The following is a 22,081-nucleotide window of genomic DNA, read 5'->3' on the forward strand; positions in this document are numbered from 1 at the left end:
TCAGTCAAACTCGTAATGACTGATGACTGAAAAACCAAATGTCATTTCAATTTATCAAAACAAAGTTGCTTCTAATTTTTCTCATTCCAATTATTATTCTGTCTGACTTGTAAAAAACTTATATTTGTTACATTAAATGCCACGCAAGACTTTTGTTTAATGTTAAATGTCATTTAAATGTCAGTTAAGGCTAACTGTTAGCTGGTAAGTTCATTATTATATTAAACATATCCAGTACATTGGGATTGTTTGATAGTTTGATTATTTGCTGTCTTGTCCAGAGTTGTATGATAAGGTCAGTGCTCTTATATCTCTTCATTCACTACAAAGATGCAGCCAGGTGACAGTTAGCTTAGCATAAAGCAGAGGTGTGACCTCCAGTTACATGGACTCTCAGAAAAGACTTGCAACTCAACTTGGACTTAAACACCAGTGATTCAAGACTTCACTTGGACTTGAACCCTTTGACTTGAAAATACGCTACCTTCCCTCAAACCAGAGGATTAAATAGTGTAGTATTAAAAAAGTGCCATGAATTAATTCATATCCCGAATGGACTAATGGTAACACTATTCATTCTCAGCATGACACTTAATTCTTCAGGTCTACGTTGTTTGAACTAATCTGACAACATCCAATGAAGTTGCAGGAGAAAAGAATGAAGAACTAAAATTAGACAGATAATCTTAACATGAAATAATTTCATCACATATAAAAAATATGTGGTGGTCAAAAAAAAATTGCATAAACATGCAGGTCAAAAACTACAGATGGAGACGTAACAACTTCCAACTTCTTGGATAAAGTTGCAAAAATGGTGGGTTGAGGCTCTGTTATTAAAATGGCTTTGCATTTGGTAAAAAATAAAGTGCATTATGATTTGCTGAGGACTCAAAACTCAAAGCTCAGAACCTGGGACTCGATTTGGGCCTTGAGTACATAGACTTGAGACTTATTCTTGAGTTGCTAAACAATGACTTGGTCCCACCTCTGGCATAGGCCTGGAAACAAGGAAAAAGAGCAAGCCTGGCTATGTACCCTCTACCCATAGAAAAAATGCATAAATGTGCTTAACTGTTGTTTTCAATATTTTATATTATTATAATTATTATTATTACTATTTTATGCTAAGATAAACTTTAAGTTTACTGGTTCCAGCTTCATCTGGTCTTGACCTCAGCTAACCGATGGCAAAAAAAAGGCAAGAAAGAGGACAACCTAAAATGTTAAATAACTGTCTTTGTTCCTTTAGTACAAATGTAGAAGACATGCATGAGTCAATCTATACTGTAATGTGCCAGTTAGCTTAGTGGATCTCCGTTAAAGCGAACTGTTAGCTTGTCAATCAGCTTTTCTCATTTGTAATTAGCATGCTAAAGGCTATCTTTCACTGCTCAACGGCTAAATTTATTCTTAAAATGCAACTTGTGGAAATAAATGCTACGAGAGGTAACCTTTCTAGACTACATCAGTGAAACCATGAATAAAATCCAAGATCAATAGAGTAGACCATTTTGCTACCAGGTGAATGTTGATGGTTAGGAGAGTGAAGCCCTTTAATCTGTAATTTATTAATCATTAAACATTATTACATTATTCATACTGGTGAACAAGGACCACTTCTACAGAGGGACGTTCACAACATACATATTACATTATTATATACAGTGCAGTGCATTACAGTGGATCGTTATATGTGTATTACCGGGATGGAGGGATGGGGAGACAGGAGTGGAGGAGAGATCCAAGGTTAGAGGAAAGGAGGAAGAGGAGGAGCGGTTGGCGGGAGGGGAAGTTGTGATAGTAAGTTGTCTTTTTTATTACTTCTTTATTTTTTTTTTTTAACCACAGTACAGTTTGTTCTATAAAAGTTAAACCCATAGAGAGATAGAGTGCCACATTTTCACAGCTACTGTTAGGTGAACCTACTGGAAGTTGACTCTTGTGGGAATATCAAATGAGATACATTTCGTCATGAGATGCTATAGAGAGATGCTATAAAACATTCTAAGATAGTCAACCTCCTTCCAGAGTGCGGAGACCCTGGAGGGCAGGCCAAAGGTCAAAGGTCAAAGATCAGATCAGCGTGCATGCGTGCTGCAGACATTCAGATGTGTTCGGCCATCCTGAAAAATGGCCGACCCCCCCCCCCCCCTACTATTTCTCCTTCTATGTTTAGGCATCATTTTTGGTGCTTTCCCTTTTTATATATAAAAAATACAAAACATAACAGCGAAAAGAATTCCGTTGGTTGTCCCGTTTTTCTCCTTTTTCATTTTTCCAAAACTGTTTTTTGTTCGTTTTTCATGTCAGCGTTTGTTTTTGTTGTTTTTTTTTTCCCTTTTCTCCTCCAGTCACTTACATATTGACAAAGTATACAATATTTTACAACTGAACAAGACTGAAAGATAACATTTGATTTGTCCAATCAGATACAAGGCCCGCATCCTATATCCAATTAGAGAAGTCAACTGGAAGCTAACCAGTAGTAAGCAACACAACAAGCCTATGGTGTGAAGGGAGCTGTCCGATTTCAGCTCTGCATTAACATGAGCACCCGCCCTCGGGGACAGTAGGCTCTGCCGGTTTGTCCAGCTTGATGTCGATCACTGGGAATTGTCCGGTTAAGGAAAAGTCAGGTGGTCCAGGAGAAAGACATTTATGATTTGACAAGTCACAATCAAAGGGTTAATGCTTTAAATTACAGACAGTAAGATACAGTTTAAATATTTCATACATACAGGCAGTGGTGAAGTGCAGGGTATATGCAGGTTTAAAAGGAGTATGCGCCTTTCTAAAACCTCTCTGCTGTGCGTCAAATTTGTTGTAAATTTGCTTGGATGGATGAAAACTACTTATCCAGGTACTCTGGTCCTGTGTCAGGCCTCCACCCCTTTTTTTTTTTTTGGGTAAAAACAACCACTCTAATTTGACTGGCAGTCAAAAGGCCCATTAAAATGCATAAAATGTGAAAACCGAATTTAAAAAATTACAATAATAGGTGTCCTTTCAGGCTGCCTCCACCAAAGAGGAGGAAAATTACTTTTTACGGCCACCTAAGTGAATCTTCAGACAGTGTATTTCAGACATCTGTCACTTTTTATATTGTTTAAGGCACTTTAAGTTGTTGTTTCGGTACTGTTGAACCAAACTCCATTGTAAAAACAGTTGTTTTAAGGTAGGGATGTATTTTTTCAAAGTAAAAACTTTAGTTACAGCATCACTAAGACTTTTTCTGATTCACTTTAATCTACAGACACAATCGGCACACAACGCTTTTTTTATTTCACCCACAGGGGGACATTATCATGGGACATAACATATGGCCCGCCCTACTCTGCCTCTTATTGGCTAGTACTCGTTGCCTTCATTGGTTTGGTTGGTTAGGTTTAGGCATGAGGAGTGATAACTGGTTGAGGTTATAGATCAAGAATATCAGCACAAGCCAATCAGAGGCAGAGCAGGGTGGGTCATTTCTTTGCCATATAGGAAGAAAATATATATGTCACTTGATAAATAAACAGATCTTTGACTGAAAGACCATGTTTACCTCAGCTAGAACAGCTAGTTAGTTAATTGATAATGTGCAAATATTACTGGACCATCTTCTGTGAACTTCACGTGTAGGTGTAGTCTGACACATCACTGTTTATAACACAGGGCCTCTTAAAAATATATAAATTAAAATATGTGATAAATTAAGAGTATACGCACTTCTCCAGGCACCCATACACCACAGCAAACAGGATTAATGTAATGAAACTAATATACTGACTTTCAGTACATACGTCCCTAAAATGGGGAAGAGTTCACCTCAGAATTTGTGAGTGTTGTCCTATACACAGACACAAACACAATTTAATTTGTTTCTGACATTTATAAGCTCCTTCAAAGAGTTTTTCACAGATTTAGCAGCCTTTAGCCTCAAGCAATGATGAGGATTGACACTGTACAGACTGTAAAGCCTGCTTAAATTATCCACCTCAGGTGCTTCCCCTGAAGGTTTTGTAGATCTTTACTGTTACAATTATTGTGGCTTTTGCATATTGTTATTTGTGTATTCTTGTATTGTGTATTTCCTCTGTGTTCACTGTGAAGCACTTTGGATCACCTATCTTGTGTATAAAGTTCTATATAAATAAAGTTGAGTCAAGTTTAGTTGCTTCAAACTATGACACTGTACTACATTTTAGAAAAAAGCTTTTAATATACATAATATTACTGTAACCTGGAACTATACTCATACTCAGTGATTTAAAAAAAATACTTACAGTACAGTTTCATTTATTTCTAGTCCCTCTTAAACATAGTGTTGTTATCCATTATTCCCTAACCTCTTGTCTTCTTCACTTGTACATATTTTTCCATCATAGGTACACAGTAAGTGTGTTTTTTTAATTGATACCCCAAATGTACTAAGTAGTTATGCTGCAATTCTCAGGCTATAATCTAAAATTAAATGCTGGTTTGATATCTATTTTTAACTGTAAAACAGGTGAATATAATAAAGAAGTTTCCTTTCATTAATTAATTCACATGTATTGTGAAATGTCTGTCTTTTTCGATCAGTCCCTCACCATCTTTTAACATCTATCCTCCATCACACGTCCTCAGTGTGTGTCACTTCCCAGACGACCACTATGTGGTGCTATACCTGTGCATCCATCCACGCCACCTTCCTGGCTCTGTGCATTGCCTCTCTATTAAGCAAAAAAGCTTTAATGGCTGATGCCCCAGTAGACAGTAGGCTGGACGGTCTGTTTGTACCAGAGCCAGCAACCACTAAGAGATTAAAAATAAGCTGCCTGTTTCTTGGCCGTTTGGCCGTCAGCACGGTGAGTCACAGCGGCTGTAAAGGATACTGCCTTCAGGATTTGCATCGTCCAAGCTTTCCATCCCAGGTAGGGCTGCTGCAACCCGACGAAACAGCTAGGAGGACAGAAAAGGAAGGAGGAGGGAGAGTTAAAAATCAGGAAAACATGATGTGCAAGAGGAAGAAAATAGGGAGGGAAGAGCATAAAAGAGAGGGTAACAAGAGTTGGAAGTTTAAAAATGTGCAAAAATGTATATTAATGTATTATTACTGCAAAAATACACAATTACAAGTGGATAGTCCAATATTTAACATGCCACTTATGCAAATGTATCAGCAAAATGTATCTAAATTATTAAAGGCAATCAATGCAGAAAATGGCCCTTGAGTTGGTCATTAGATCATTATTTTTTATATTTTAATATATAAGTTGAATTTTACTGTTGTGTTTGGTCGAGGCTAAGCTATTTCATATACTGTTAGGTAGTTTTAGCTTTTGCAATACATAATATTTTATGTGTGTATCATCTCTTTTCTATATCTTATTTTGTAAAAAAACAAAGCAAAACAAAACAAAAAAAACCCTGAATCGTAGTGGAGAAGTATAAAGTGACAAGAAATAAAAATATTTATGGAAAGTACAAATACTCCAAATTTGTATTTGAGGGCAATATGAGTAAATGAATTTGCAATATTCAGTGTGCGTTTGCTACTAGAGTTCGATGTGCACACGATCCACCTTCTCCACACTATTCACCACACTCCTCCACATATTTACACCTAGAAATTTTATTCATCCACACCGGTGATTCGATCACCTTGGAGGGACACAAGAATGGCAGAGAAGCTGAGAGGAACTGATGCTCCAAAATGCTGCGAAATATGGTGAAACTGCAGGGATCACCTGTTTGACATTGCAGCCTGTCTTGGCACTGGTCTCGATGAACATGACGTTCAGCTCTTTGGCTCTCTGCTCTCCTTCCTCGATCATGATTTGCCTGCAGAAAAAAAAATGGGCCAGACTTCAGCATTTCACGACGTTGGAGGCTAATTTATTCAGTATATGCTGACACGTTGATGCTTTCTGCTCAGTTAACAAAATACCCTCATGTCAAAGAATACATTAAAGTGGCAATCTTAAGGATTTTTATGGTCCAGCGTGTAAGATTTAGGGGAATCTGTTGGCACAATATGGCAGAAACAGAATTTCTGTAAATAAGAATTGTTGTCTTTTCGTTGCGTTAGAATTTGTTTATCTACAGAGGACATGGGCCTCTTCCATGGAGGCTACCATCTTGCAGTGCTGTGATTCTACAGTAGCCCACAATGGACAAAGTGGCAATCAGTGGTGACCACTGATTCTCCTGACACTTCAGTGGAGTTGGGTGAGACGAGGTGTTTGCAATCCGCAAGCTCATCACTAGATGCCACTAAATCCTACACACTGGTCCTTTAAATACATGTCAGTATCTATCGCCAAATGAGCCTTCAGTCCACTGAAGAAAGAGCTGCATTATTTATATATTTGCAGTTTTACAAAATGGGTTCTGTGGCGACATTCCCAGAAAAAAGATATATTATATATTATTATATATTCAGTTACTGCTAATGTAAAGTGAATATTTCCTACTGCTGCAGCTTCACATCAAAAGAACTTCATTGGCAAAACACAAATGACTTTTATTATGAAGTAGTCACAGGAAATTCAATTAGGTTGTCAGTAAGCTTAGGACTGCTGTTCATCAAAGGCAATTGGAGCTACCATTCATTAAAATGTGTCCACAAAACAAGAGTCATTTTCTAAATTTTTTTGAGAGTGAAGCAGTTTGAAGTAATGCAGAGTGTAATGGAACAAGAAGGAGCAGCCACAGTGAGCTGTTGAAGAGCTGCAGGCTGCAAATCTCAAACTTCTCAGCGAGGTAAACAACCTGCTGACTCATGCCGTGTGCAGCATTAAAAATGATGGAAAAAGGCCAATTATTGGCTGACCTCTAGTATCAATTACCGCGTATGCTGTTACCACCATTGAGTACAGGTGTCACCAAATCAACCAGGCCTGAAATCCTTGAGCTTACCAATTTAAATGCATTTAAACTTTACAGTCGATTATGAACTACTGTAGAGAATATCTGACAAACTCACCTCTTCTCTTCCAGATCTGTTTTGTTGCCGACTAACATGATGATGACATCACTTCCTCTCTCTGTCCTGACATCATCAATCCATTTGCAGGTCTGCTGGAATGAGTTCACATCTGTGGAGACCAGACTCTTATTTTATATAGTCTCTTTTGTGTTAAAATCCCTGGTACAAATAGTATTTTTTTTATACTACAGTGTTGATCCTTCCTAAGTCCCACCTCTTTTTGTTCTGTCCTCCAATAACAGTTGAGCAAGCTCGGTACTCAGTGGAGCTTCCGTCAACTTTTTTCCTTCCTGTTTCCTGTACTTAGATGTGCTATGTGCTAGACTTGTCTATGTTAAAAGGAAAACCAAATTTGGTTTTGTTGGTTAAAGTCGAGATGAAATTAAAAATGTCTTTTTAGCCCATTTAGATCACATCCTCCATCGTATTGTGCACCTACTTAACAACATATGCCAAAACCCCCCACAAAAAGTAAATTTCTTTGTATTGAATTGTATATTTTACAAGTTGTTGCCGGAGGACTAATGTTAGCAAAATGCTAGCTAACTAGTTAGCTAACAATTGATGCAGATACACTGGCAAGTTATCTAGTTTTGATAACATCACCAACCAGATGTAACTAACAGTCGATGTAGATTAGCTATCTAGTTAGGAGGAATTTGGCTAACATTAGCAATCAAATGTAACTAGCTAGTTAACAATTGAAATAGATTAGCTTGCTGTTACTTTAATAGGTAACCCAGCAACATCAACTTGTGAAACATAATATATAACGTGAGAAGTTTGAAAAGTTTTGGACATGGTTAAAAATGCTCCTGTGCTCCTGTGCTGGTAAAAGTGACATATAAGTTAGCTAGTGTTAGCAAAACTCTAGCTAACTCACTAGCTTATCTACAGCAATCATTTAGTTTGCTAGAGTTTAGAGTGTAGAGGTCATCCAGCAACATATTTTAACCACATACAAAATTTGTTTTTCTTTTCACCGAGCCTATCATATAGCGTATCTAACTATTGGAAACAGGAAAGGGGAAAGTTGACAGAGGTTCCAGCGGGTACTAAGTTTACTTGACTGGAACACAGAGCAAAAAGAGGCGGGGCTTAGGCTTGATCAATTAGCAGGCTGGTGCTCACTTGTAATATCATAGACGACCACAGCTACTGTAGAGTCTCGAATGTAGCTGGGGATGAGGCTCCTGAAACGCTCCTGTCCAGCAGTATCCCACAGCTGCAGCCTTACCTGCACACACACACACACACACACACACACACACACACACACACACAAACACACAGAGACCTCCAGCAGCTGTTTCAATATTAGCCATCACATACACACCGACTATACAGATGTAAGGGCCTTGTAAGTACACATCCAAAGGGATAAGCCAGTATCAGCGTATGTGCAGGCTGACAGAGCATAATATCCTGACAACGAAATAGTATTAATGCTAGCTAAAGTAGATCATCCATGGGAAAAGGCTTTGACTTCTCAGGGCTAAAAAAGCCAAAGCTATTAACTACCAGAAATAACCTTAGGATAATCGTGTTAGTCTGTGAAGAGAGCAGTAATTAAGCAAATCAAATCAAGGATTAGTAAAAAAAAACACAGTGGAAACTGGGACATTTTTTACTCTGGCTAAAATGACACAAGTACAAATACATGAATTAATCTTGACATGCGTATCTACATGTGAATTTAAAATGGTAATCAAGGCTTCCTACTGTTCGGTCTTCCAAGTACATTGTCTTTGATAGGAAGTCTATTCCAATGGTCGCCTGTGGTGGAGAAAGAACAAAAGAGGAGAGAAAAATCATCAGTGTTACCCAGACTTTAAAGACTAAACGTCTCCCTGCACCATCTGTTGTTCCTCGCAGATTGACCGTTGGTTAAATGAAGGAAAATACAAAAAGCTGTTAAGAAAAAAACAGAGCCAATAGCAACCGAAATTGAATCAGACTGAAAAACTAATTTCATTTGTATTGGCCTCAGGGCTCAATCATTCAGACTTGTTATGTGCCTAACTTCTACAATGGAAAGAATAATTTACATTCTCTTTTAAAACAGCCTAATGTTGCTTCTCTAACATTTCCTTTTTGATAATTGCATTGACAAAATGCAAATCAGGACATAATTTATGCAAACTTATTTTATGTGGAACCTGATTGTAATTTGTATATCAAGTGGCCATTTTTGGCCAAAATACTTTCACTGTAATATTATTCAGTTGTTAATCAGTCACTATTATTATAGCATAGAAGGTTTAATATATTGTAGACCTTCAGTTTGATGTCCCATTATTCCATTAATTCAAATTCAACATTGTAGGATGATTGGAAAAGCTTTTTTTAATATAAAATGTAACTTTCACCGAAAGAAAAGCTATGCAGCAGCTATATAACTTCTTAAGTAGAGTTGTAGAGCATAATAAGTCGTCATATCATGCTTTCACTTCCTCTAAAGAAGTTTTCTGACCTTTTCGGTTCTGGATCTGGTCGAGCCTCACCTGATATGTGTTGTCGAAACTGTCATACATGAATCTAGTGATGAGAGATGTTTTCCCCACTGGAAGAACAGAGAACAGAGGATTTTCAGTCAGGCGTTAGTTCACATAGAGAATCTCCAAACACAACTGATTCAGATGATATGAAAATAGGGTCCACTGTCTCCTTTAGTGCGACAAAATAACAATGTGCAATCCAACATTCAGCTACTAACCATCACTAGCAAGTGAACATTTAACTCAGCAATTAAACAGAAGTGAAAAAAATCACTAGTTTCAATATGAGATTATGATGTGAAAACCATTAAAAGATGTCATCCCAAGTGTCTGAGAAGAAAATCTGACTGATAATCAATCACCACCTCCACAACTGCCCTGACAAGAGAACATTTTCCAAACTGCTCAAAAATATATCAACAATTTTGCTTGCAGTGTAAAACCTGTGATAATTAATCAAAGAAAAAAAATGAAATTCATCACCATAAAAGACACAAAGGACAAAGAAATTGACTAAAATTAGTCAGTATCTGACATTGATTTGGTGAGAGCATGAATAAAACAACCCAGTTTTTGATGCTGCTAAAAAAGATATGTAAATGTTCCTCACTAATCAAATCAATATGAAATAAATGTATGGCAATCACTTTTTTTCAACTAGTCAATTAATCATTTAGTCTTTTTGACCAATGTCTGTCAGTCCTTACTTTTTACATACTTGTCCCTTGTCCCTAAATGAATTACTACTGAAAATTTTTAGATTAATTTTATTACAGTGAAATTCATAATTTTCTTCTTGAGTTATATGTTTTGTGCTGTTTTGTATACATATATTTTCTTCTGACTTTTTCATGACATTTTGTGTGTATCATCTTGTTAAGTTACATGTTTTATACTCTTTTATACACATTTTCTTGCTATACTACATGTTTCATGCTGTTTTGTATATATTTACTTTACTTTACTTTAATTATGTGTTTGATCCTGTTTATTTTATATTATTTATATAAGTCATGTGTATTGTGCTGTTTTGCATCTTTGTTCTTGTTTAGGTGAGTTTTTTTTTTTTTTTTTTAAGATGTATATTTTCTTTTTGTGTGTGTGTGTGTGTGTGTGTGTGTATATATATATATATATATATATATATATATATATATATATATATATATATATATATATATATATATGTATGTATATATATATGTATATATATAAACATCAAGAAATTATGATTGAAAAAGTAAACTATTTTTCTGTGGACCAATAGATTAATGGACTAATTGTTTCAGCTCTATTCTCTATTTTACAGTGATGAGGAAAAATTATATTAATTAGCATTTATAAAAACAGAGGTCGTGTCCAAAACTGATCCAGGATCACTAACAATGCACCAGGCCCTCCTTAAGTAGACAGAGACAAAACACATTACATATTTAGCAGTGCTGATGAGCTGGACGGTGACTCCTCAGAGGATCAAGGTGAGCTCCTTTAGTGAGCACGATTTTTATTTACATCCCACCCAGCACCACCTTTAGCACCATGTTACATCAGACCTACACATGACGAGTGAGGACTTGTGACAGGACTTGTCCAGCAGGCCCCGGGCTCTTTATGCAGACAGCAGTGGTTCTGAAGCCAGCGATGATGGGCAGTGGCCACACCAGGCCTCCATTCAGCACCGTGGACAGCAACATTGCAGTACAGGCCACACAAACACACACAGGCAGCCTTCTCATAGACATGCAGCACACACACACACACACACACTGAGGAAGCATCACAATGTAAGACACAAACAGCAGCCCGGCTGCTGTCATATCAGGCCTAATAATGTGCGTTGTGCGGCTGTATTTTACGGGATAATGTGCCTCTTCGCTGCCACTCTGGATGTCTGATGTCTGAACACGTATTCAGGCAGCGATTATCGATCAGAAGCACCTCCCGAATTTGTGCACATCACATCAAATCACACACAGACACATTCCCACCCAGAATAGATGGATTATTGAATAAATAGTTTAATGTTGTGGCGCTGTCAGGCCCGTTTTTATTGGATTAATTATGGCACCGAACCGGAGACTGCGAGGTTTTAGAGATGCTACAGACATCGCCAGCCTAGGGTGTGTCCCGAACTGACACATGGGGGACTGTTTATTATCTCCTCTATAATAAAAATCAACTCACGAGTCATGCAGAAAATAACAGATTGTGTTATTTAATGGAATAAAGGTTTGTTAGCGTTAGAAATAAGCGATGTGAGCGAAATAAACGCGTTATGTGAAAACAGGATGAGCATATTTGTCGGTCACTGCAGCACATCAAAACATCCCAATTCATATCGCCTGCTATGATGCGAATTATGACCATTTGCGACAAATAAACAATCCTCGACGGTATTCACGACAACCAGCAGTTATTCTTTATTGATTATAATGATTGAATTTAATCCAAGGGTGCGATTTTTATGCATGCGGCTTTTTTCCTCGTTTTTCTTTTTTTCTTCGTCGGATAATCCAATTTTCTACACTCGCAAGAGGTAAAATTGGCGTCAGATCAACCAAAGCCAGCCGGCACAGCCTTTAGATTGAGCCCAAACTTTCCAAATCAGCCAGGATTACATACATGGCCTTCAACATATACGCATGTTTGGCATTAGGGGAGGATGAGAACCCAAAACCTCCCCACGAAAACTGACTCACCGCTCTGCTCTCCCAAAAACACGAGTTTAAATTTCCTCAGGGGGTTCCCCAAATCTCCTCCAGCTGACATGGCGGCAGATAAAGAGCTCAACTTCGATTATTTTATGTGTTTCTTATCGCTCGGCGGCTCCTCTCCGTTGTGGGTGCGCAGGGGGATCCTCCTCTCCTCACAGAATGATGGGAATGCAGCTCAGCATCCTCCTGTCAATTTAGAGAGGCTGGAGCGCATGCGCGACCTCACCTATTCCAATCCGTCACCTTTCTGAAACAAAACGTGTATCTTTTATGCCTTTGATAAAAGCTAACATGCATGACTGTGACATGGGGGTATGCACGTGTTTGGTCGATTATAGTGAAAGTAGACTTCATGAAGTAAAACTTGCTGTACTTTTTAAAGTCAGCCGCATTACACTTTTCAGTTAATTCGACCTTCTGCTTCTACTTCAGCTCATTTCCAAGATAAATATTATGTTTTTGACTCTATATTTATGTGCAAAGCCATGCTGGACATTGCTGCTGAATGTGCATGGCTAATTTTTCACTAATAATTCCCATTAAAAATTCCATCCCCACCCATAAAATTAAAGCTTCCCATCTGTGAGGCCTCATCGGATTTTCTTCATCAGAACTAATAAAACCTTTTAGATGAGTGGTTCAATATTCAATGACTCACAGACGAAAATTTCGACATTTTCACTTCCAAGTAAATAGTAGACCAAGGCCTAAACTACACTTAAAATCTATCTTCTTCTTAGCCAAAACCATTCTAATATTTTCACTTGTCATTGTTGTTATCCAGTTCCTGTATCTAGGAGAAAAAAGTCAGCAACCAAATCAGCCTGGTCTCACTCCCGAATTACCAACGATTTGTCAGCAGCTCATACAGATGCAGAAGGTACCCATTTGCTGCTGAAAGCGATGGACCGGGCTTCTCAGATGACTTGAATGTAAACCGATGCACACTGTACAAAATGCCCTTGGCTTTTGATGTATTATAAAGATGAAGGAGTTGGGGTGAATGGATGACTTGAACAAACAGAGGATTTTCACCCAGGAGACCAGGATTCATGTGCTGTGTCCCGTGAAACAAAATGTTATGTGCTTCACGTGACCTTTGTGTCACATGACTGTCTACATAACATAGTCATGGCAACCCCAAAACATGGTCTTTTCCTTTCACAGCGTTAATCATGTGTTAAAAAAGCTTTTTGGCCACGTCGGATACAGACGCTAATGGGTACCTTGTGCTTCAAATGTGGTGACAAATCTTCACTATTTGACAAGATGACATGAGAATGGGTTGACCAAAGATGCCATTTAAAGGACCAGTGGATTTAGTGGCATCTAGCAGTGAGGTTGCAGATTACAACCAACTTAATATGGCTCACCTTACACTCACATTAAGGAGGTATGGGCCACAAAACTTGCAATAAACATTAAGGCCCTCTGTGCAACATGGTGGCCTCCTTGGAAGGACCCTCTCCCTCTGTAGATATAAACAGCTCATTCTAAAGTAACGACAAAATTTCTTGTTTTGAGGTGATTAGACACTCTGCCAATAAACCCAAGTAAATCTTATACACTGGACCTTTAATATGATCAGGAAATTGACTGACATGGAGTGATCCTATATATGGCAATAGTGTGCTAACAAAATGTAAAAATCCCCTGATATCTTTTCATCAGTTGCTGTCTGAAAGAAAAAACATCAATGAAGCATTCTCAACAGAATTTTATTCAGCTCCCGTCAGTTAGCCAAAACAAACACACCAACCTATCTCCATTTTGTGCAAAAATTTAGTAAGTGAGTTAATACTAACGTTCAAAGTCAAACAGTTCTGCCTCCTTCTCCTTCCAGAAGGCGAAGCTACGGTCGATGTATTTACAAATGTCTTCATTGTTGAAACAGGAGAAGTCTGTGTCGCTGCCACACTCATCTGGAGTAGCAGTTTGAACTATAACTTTGGGTACGAGTCTGGCATCTGACAACAACAGTGACGAAGGTGACGGACAGCGGCACGGTCTCGAGTCCCCAAAGAAGCGAACTTTGATGTCCTCGAAGCCGTCGCTCCACTGTCGCCTCCCAGCCTGGATATCCTGCAGAACGGCCTTGTGGAAGTCCCTCACCATCTCCCAGGGGAAACTGCCCACGTGGTCGAAGACTTCGAAGCAGAGGAGGTGCCTCATCTTCCTCTCCTCGGGCGACAGCTCCTGCTCTAAGATGTGAAAGTATCCCAGCATGAAGAGGTCGAGGGTCAAGCTGTCGTGTGTCACCGGGACGCCGTCTACATCTGGTAGGAATTGCTCCGGGGAGTAGGTTTGTCGAGATGGAGGATTTTGTGAGGAGTTAACGGAGGACAAACAGGACTTAAGTTCTAATTTGTTCCTCCAGGAGTTCAGCATCTTGTCCACAGCTCCTCGTTGTTGACAGAACTGAAACAAGGAGGTGATTTTCTGTGGGGGCGATGCTCCCGTCACTCTCCCTGACACTGCTTCTGGTCCCTGTCTCTGCCTCGCCGCTCGCACTGAAATAGCATATGCAGATTTCTTCCAGTGGCTCAGGAAAAGCACCACTATTCGCTCTTTCCTTAAGCTGGTGGTCTCGATCACAGGTTTAAGTTTTTTAGGCGAGTCACAGCTGAGGCCTGTGGTGCCATTCTGGTTGTTCACTCCTGAATCTCCGATCACTACCTGACCTCCTTTTACAACCCCAGCAAAGGGGTAAATCGCACCAATCTGACCTTCAAAGTTGGATCTGAGGTTTCTGACCGACACCCCGGACTGCTGGATCTCCCTCTCCACCCTCTCCCTCCGTGCTCTGCTGTAGCTGTTAGTCTCCAGACGATGGCTGAAAGCTGATGCCATCCCTATATGAGGAATCCTGCAGCCACTGGAGGTCTCACCAGGTGGTAGCACTGTCTCATGGCCCTGTTGCATCAATCCCTGGCCTAAATCAAAACCTAAACCATGTCTTACACCTTGCAAACCTTCCATCATGCCTTCCATTATCCTCCTCTCACCACCTTCCTCTCTTGTTTGGGACAGATTAGCCACCAGCAGTGACATACTCCTAACAATCTCTGAGACACGACTGCACCACACTGGCAGAGCGAGCTGCATTTTCCCCTCCGCGTCCATCTGTTGTAGGACTTCCTTGTTGAGGGAGATGTTCAGGATTGGATCAGGTAAGATCGTCCTCAGCTCCTCGGTCAGCCTGGTCAGCTCCAGCTCAAAGGCCTGGCAGCGCTTCTGCAGTGAAACAGTCTCGATTTGCTGCTGCAGGTACTCCAGGTCCTCCTCTGTTAGGAGCTCACCAAAGGGCCCCAAGACTGCATTGTGGGCTTTTGAGTATTTCCAGCCATCCACTGGTGTGAAGCCATTAGTCATGTCCTGTTGGAGGAACGAAGAGATTTTAGTAAACAATCCTGAGAAGTTTATTTCCCAAAATATCAAGCTATTCATTTAACAAAGTGATGTTGAAAATCCTATTTTAATTCAAAGAAAGTAGATGTTGTAAAACATGCACATTTTATAAGCTTTTGTAAGAACTTCGGTCTGAACTGAAAAACAACAACACTGAAACTGAGTTTAAGTTTATCAACACAACTTGGGAAATTAAAAAAGGCAAAAGGAACTTAATGAACCTCATTTTCTTAAGGCATGTTTCTCATTAGGGTCTGTTGTGCAAAACTGCCACAGTGATATGTCTCTTGTGTTTTGTGGCATCTTCATACTTTGGATTAGTGACATTTTTGCTCTTTGGCAAATGTTTATTTCTTTTTTTGTGTGGAAAATCTGTACATCTTGTACCTACATTTTGCTCTATGAATAAATCTTGCTTACCTGAGTCTTGATGTTTTTGCTAGCATCAGAACATTTTTTGGATATTATTTCTCCAAGAATCAATACTACTTTATATGCATTACACCTTTTCCCCTGTCATGCATTCCCTCCTTCAAAGGCTCAATTCTCCCCCCTGGTGGGCACATGCCCTATTAGGCAACATCTACTTCTTCTAATCCTGTCAAATATGATTGTGTACATTTTATATGTGCTCATGCGTGCACGTGCCCTTACATACACTCATAGCACGTACAGCAGCACAACAGCAGTGCAGATGAGTACCTGTCTCCTCTGCTCCTCCTCGTCCTGCAGCCTGATCTGCAGCTGCCGCACCATCACCTGTCGTTTCCATTCTGCTATGGGGCGGCCGGCTTCATCGTGAGTGGGCACCAGAGAGTCGATGTCAGCCAGGATCACATCGACAATTGGTACCTCCTCCAACAGCTCCTCGCTGTCAAGTTTCTGTCAGTATTCAACAATGTACAACAGTCAGAGTGTCACTGCTAAACTGTGAGTCTGTAGCTGGATTTCAGACAATGACATCACTCTCATACTGTCATAAAAAACCTTATAGAGCTCTATCTACTGATGTGCAGTCTTTATTCTCTGAAGGACAGGATTATCGATAATCTTATGCAACAGTGAGTCCTAAAAGTCATGATAAATCAACTATATATTGATACTGTATATTAAAAATTAAACAGCATGAATTTAGAGGCCCTAAACTCCCATGATTCATCCACACAGGTGTTACCACTCATTATGCCTGGTTAGACATAATGTTCTGGTGTATGAACAGCCCTTCATTGACATTGTCTTGATAGATTTGATGCACCTGTTACACCTTTGTCATCCTTATTTGTTTGGTGGCCTCAGATAATTCCCAGTGTAGCTCCATCCAGCTACAAAATGAGCAGAGGCTTAAAGGACCAGTGTGGAGGATTTAACGGCATCTTGCGTTGAGCTTTCAGGTTGCTACAGTGGCAGTGAAACTTGTGCAAAATGTAAAAGGCTTTATTTAAAGCCAGTGTTTGGTTTGTCTGTTCTTGGCTACTGTAGAAACATGGCATCCCCTGTGAAAGGCAGCCTGTACCCTCTGTAGAAGAGGTTTTCATGGGTCCAGAAATCAGCGCCCAAACCCAAAAAGACCCAGGAATAAACAGATCCGTCTGTTATTTGAAAGCTGGCACCTGGACCCACGTACAAACAAAAGACACAGGTTTGATCAGCACCAATTTCACAGCTGATTGCTTTTAACGAGTTAGGATTAACTCAAAACAAAACTTTGCGTTTTAACCAATGTAACATTGGTAGCCTTCTCCCCTGGGCCTTAAAAAATGAATCTGAGTCCTAGGGTTTGGGTGGACTATAAACGGTTCATTCTAAGGTAATGAAAACACAACAATTCCCATTTTCAGGTGATTATACACGAGTGAAAAGATACTAATGAATATTATTTTCCATTTCTGCCATATTCTGCCAATAGATCTCCATAAATCTACACACTGGACCTTTGAGAAGCTTCTCGTTTTAATATAAGCTAATAGAGCTGCATGGGAGCACACAGCCTTTGAAACATCCAAAGATCCACATTATGGTGCATTATAACACTAGAACTTAATGCTACAACATTTTTTTTCTCGTGCTGCTCACCATTTGTCCAGTGAAGACAGCAGTGAAGCCAGCGTGTCTCAGAGACTTAATAGACTTCATGTGGGACATCAGGGTGAGGTCCCTCTCTGGAGGCTTCAGATGGTTGAACGATGTAACCACTGTAAGCATTAACATAACAAAGGCCCAAGGTCATCGATTCAGTTTAGAAATAATCAATATTTGCCTTTTCACCAGTGCCTTCAGTACCAGCTATGTGTAAAATACATATTGTGATCAATGTCGTGGTTGGTGTTGGTTCACTTTCAGTTACACTGATTAATTGTTGTCGGTGTGGCTTTTCAGACAACATTCAAAATGTATTTCAAGTATGCATGCAATAATACAGTAAATGGACAGTTATCAATACACAGTGACATGATCCAAAAGCTGGGTTCCCTTCAGTATATAATGACTGCAGTCACATTCATAATTAATATGCTAATGTCTATAATGAAATGCAATTAATGTGGTCTGTGTGTGTGTGTGTGTGTGTGTGTGTGTGTGTGTGTGTGTGTGTGTGTGTGTGTGTGTGTGTGTGTGTGTGTGTGTGTTGATCACCTGAGGAGGCCACCTGTACATGCTGGATGGAGCCTGGTGTTTGTTTCTTTGAAGTGGCAGCAGGGGTCAGAGAGGAAGAGGTCACAGGAAGAGGAGACGGGTGGCGAGGCAGGGGGAGCACCTCCTTCACTGGCTGCTGGGGACACACACACACACACACAGCAGGGGTGAGCCATGCTTAAAGAGACAGGTCAACATTCTCTCTCGCTTATCCTAACACACGTGTTTTATTTATTTGCTGCTGTTTTGTGATTTGTGTAAACCAGTGTTGTCAACTTTCTGTCACATAGTAAACTGATGATTTATTTTATTGGGCTTTTATGCCCTTAATCTATAGGACAGCTGAATTATTGACAGGAAAGGGGGAGAGCGAGAGTGGGGCAGTGAGATGCAGCAAAAGGCTTAGGCAGGAGTTGAACCTGTGGCCCCTGCAGAGGACTCAGCCTCTGTACATGGGGCAAATACTCCGATTATTGAGCTACCAGGCCTCCATAATCCTTGATTAAGTGCCATATTTCATATTCTATTTGATGCATAACAATAGCAGTGGAGAACAAAATGAGTGATTTGGATGGACTTTGAGTAGATTATTTCCTTTTCTCTCCCCCATACAGTACCTTTTTTTCAGTATTCCATCAGAAGTGATTTTTTCTGATATTTTTAGGAACTTTTGATGTAAATCTCTATTTTTTTTAACACTCATGCATTCTGATGTAGGACCAGGCTGTTTAACAGAGAATGAAGGTCTTCAAAGTGCCCTTAAAGAGATTTTTCAATAACACTGTCTTTTTTTCAGATTTTTATTTGTTTTACTGCCTAGATCGTCTTTGTTTACAGTGTATGTGGCTCTTTTATAAATATTTCTGTTGTCCATGTTTAGCATTGATTCAGTCTTGTAGTACTTCAAGGCACAGGTTCCCATTTTTCTCTGTCATGCTCCCTCTTGGATGCTGAATAATTTCAGCTCTGCATAAGCACAGCTGTAGCTGATTATATTCATACAAAGATTAGTGATGTCATTGGTTACACCTGAAGGGTTAAATTTTCAGCCCCTGCACTGCTGATTGGTCACCTTGCTGTTCTCCATGTTGCCTCAGCTCCGTCTCAGCATGGAGTTTCAAACCAGCAGGAGCTCCTCTTTCTGAAAATGACAAAATAATAAGACTATAGGGTAACAACAACCAGGTAGAGTGAGCAAAAGAAAGAAACCCCCCTCCTGGAGAGAAATGTGACACAGAGCATCACTGAGTTTAAACAATTCCAAAGTAATCTTCTAAGAGACTGAGACCCCCTTCATGGCACACACACACACACACACACACACACACACATACACACACACACACACGCTCAATGTAAAGAACACAGGCCTGTGTCCAAGTACTTGTAGTACTTGGAACAAAAACAAGAAGTGGTGAAACAGGAGCCCGGTCAGTGAAAGTAGCGTAGCCCACACAGAGTGCAGGAGAAAGCATGTTAGAGTTTAGAGAGACATGATATCCTGCTTCAGGTAACCTTACAATACCATACAATAGCCCCAGTACTACACAGACAATTACAGTGTTTCTTACAGTTAAATGCATTGTGCAGTGTAAGAAGTTGTATGACTCATTAGTGGTAACTTTGTAAATGCTTTTATGCACAGTATACATTACCATAATTGTAAAGATTTAACTACATTTTACATCTAATATCTTCCTTCTTCCTGTGACTGGAACAAGCTCACAACATTTCTGATGTTTTATATGCTTAATGCACTGTATTTAGTGCATTTTCATTCTGCCTATTACAGGCAATAGTTTGCAAAAGACTTACAACTACAATATTGTGCTGTTTGTCGTATGGTGTTTGTAACTCATTGTTATTGCTGTATATTTTAGCAGGACAATCTTGAAAAAGATATTTTATTATGAGTCAATTAGGCTTTCCTTATTAAAAAAAAAGGTTAACTTACAATTTCACATCCAAAACACATAATATACATTTATGTGTTTTAATTAAAAAAAGACAAAGAAAGAAAGAAAAGAAAAGATTCAGAAGTTTCAAATAGTTCAACATAAATTTAAAACGTTTTTGTCATATCACCTTTTCCCTTTTCTAGATATTGTAATTTTTCACTCAAAGTTACTTCATTACATCTTGTAGGCCTGTATTTACAGTCATCATAATCTAAATATCAGTACTTACAATATGGTCCAAATATTGTAAAATAAAAAAAGGTTGGTTCCAAAAAATGCTAAGAAAAAAAAAGAAAGAGGAAAAAGATGAAGAGTCAGGAAGAGAGTCCAGAAGCGGTTGCCTCTTTACTCGGTAGCAGCCAACACAAAGTAAGACCAAGGAGCGGCATCACCTGGACCCAAACCTCAGATGGGGGGCCTTCTTAGTGTACATAATTGAAGAAGTGGGATAGGGTGACCTGCACCTGAAGTATAGAACAATAGCTCTGTGAATGTATGGAGGAGACAGCATACTGTACTCTGGAGGGACGGGTATGTGTGTGTTCATGTGTGTGCTTGAACACCTCCTCACATGATGCTCAGCTGGTGTGTCCTGTTGTGCTCACACAAGATGACAGTCACGGTGACAGTCTTGGTACCGATTTACTGCTAACCTGGCTAAACTTATCTGAGGGGTGCCTCGCCTTTTTCCCGATGGCCTATTATTACGAAACCCCGACAATCTGAAAAATATCCAACATTTTTGGTGTGCTGCATTAACCTATGTTTATTATTGTTGTCATGACCACAGAGATCACATGACCGCTGTCACCATCACCATCAGCAGGCGATTTGTTAATTTTTAACTTGGTTCATTTCATTCAGCTGTGACAAGAAAACTGACTCATGAATGACTCTTTAGTTTCTGTACTTTTTAGTTCTGTGTAGCTATAGCTTTAGTTATGGCCCTTGGGTGCTGTAGAGCGGCTGCACTGTAAAGTTAAATACAGAGACTAAATCTCACCCTACTTTGTCCAATAGGTATGTGACATTAAAGTTGACCTTTACTTTTCTACAGTTTAGAAAATATCCAAGATGAAACTACGACTAGGAAACTAGTCGTCCTGCAATGACAAATTGGTCTGCGACTTCAGCACCACGGACAGTGACATCGGTTTATCAGTACACGGCACAGTTAGGCTTCTGATATTTCAGAGTCGTGGTTGGGGCCAGATATTCTAACGTGCACAAACCTCAGTAAGCTAAAGGATCAATGAGTCAGAATCTCAAGTGTCAAAATACACTAAAATATTAAAAGGAGGGAGTGTGGCGAGACGGCTGTTTGTTTTTGTGATTACAGGGTGTCTGATGGACTTTCAGTCCAGTGGGACATTTTTCAGACTTGGGTTTTGGAATAAGAACAATGGGCGGTCCCCATCTGGAACTAATATGTGTCTAAGTTATACTTGCAATTATGCTGACTGGTGGGCTAACTGTTCCTCTATTTACCTTCGATTCTTTTTACTTTTAGCTCCAGTATAAAGTTCACTAGATTAATTGCTGCATTTTATTTATTTTTATTTATCTTTCGCTGGTGATTTTTTGTAAGTTTTTTAATGACATGAGAGGCAATCCAACTGTAGTTTTGTGACTTTTGTCTTCTCAGTACAGTAAGGATACTAATTTGCAAAACATTTGGTTTTATAGACTTTTATTTCACACTTTATCACTATTGCTTCGAGTGAAAACGTCAGCTGTTGTCTTCAAACTTTATTGGCCGTGTGTTTGGCTTCCTGTATAACTGTACACTGACAGTACAAACACAGTGAGGACAGGGTGATATGGAAACAAACACAGCACATGGTTAAATATTCAAGATTCATTACATAGAAAAGAGCTTCAGTTATCTTACCAAACTTATTGTTCATCATTAGT

At 39.4% G+C, this 22,081-nt stretch overlaps 2 protein-coding genes across 2 annotated transcripts; both read right to left on the bottom strand.

Annotated features, from left to right (window-relative positions):
* Positions 1-1,525: 1,525 nt before the first annotated feature.
* Positions 1,526-12,345, bottom strand: rab6bb (RAB6B, member RAS oncogene family b). Its single transcript, XM_084732615.1, has 8 exons — positions 12,156-12,345; positions 9,463-9,521; positions 8,681-8,734; positions 8,090-8,195; positions 6,956-7,067; positions 5,718-5,811; positions 4,863-4,929; positions 1,526-2,609 (listed from the first exon to the last, which is right to left on the bottom strand). The coding sequence occupies exons 1-8, from the start codon at positions 12,223-12,225 to the stop codon at positions 2,545-2,547; spliced, it is 627 nt and encodes a 208-aa protein (XP_084588741.1). The 5' UTR covers positions 12,226-12,345; the 3' UTR covers positions 1,526-2,544.
* Positions 12,346-13,884: 1,539 nt separating this feature from the next.
* espnlb (espin like b) lies at positions 13,885-20,144 on the bottom strand. Its single transcript, XM_084732591.1, has 5 exons — positions 19,282-20,144; positions 18,210-18,342; positions 17,652-17,770; positions 16,281-16,460; positions 13,885-15,545 (listed from the first exon to the last, which is right to left on the bottom strand). Exons 1-5 carry the CDS (start codon positions 19,294-19,296, stop codon positions 13,971-13,973), a joined length of 2,022 nt encoding a protein of 673 aa, XP_084588717.1. The 5' UTR covers positions 19,297-20,144; the 3' UTR covers positions 13,885-13,970.
* Between the last annotated feature and the right edge of the window lie 1,937 nt (positions 20,145-22,081).

This window comes from Lutjanus erythropterus, chromosome 12 (assembly GCF_056507025.1).
Source record: "Lutjanus erythropterus isolate fLutEry1 chromosome 12, fLutEry1.hap2, whole genome shotgun sequence".
Classification (NCBI taxonomy): domain Eukaryota; kingdom Metazoa; phylum Chordata; class Actinopteri; order Lutjaniformes; family Lutjanidae; genus Lutjanus; species Lutjanus erythropterus.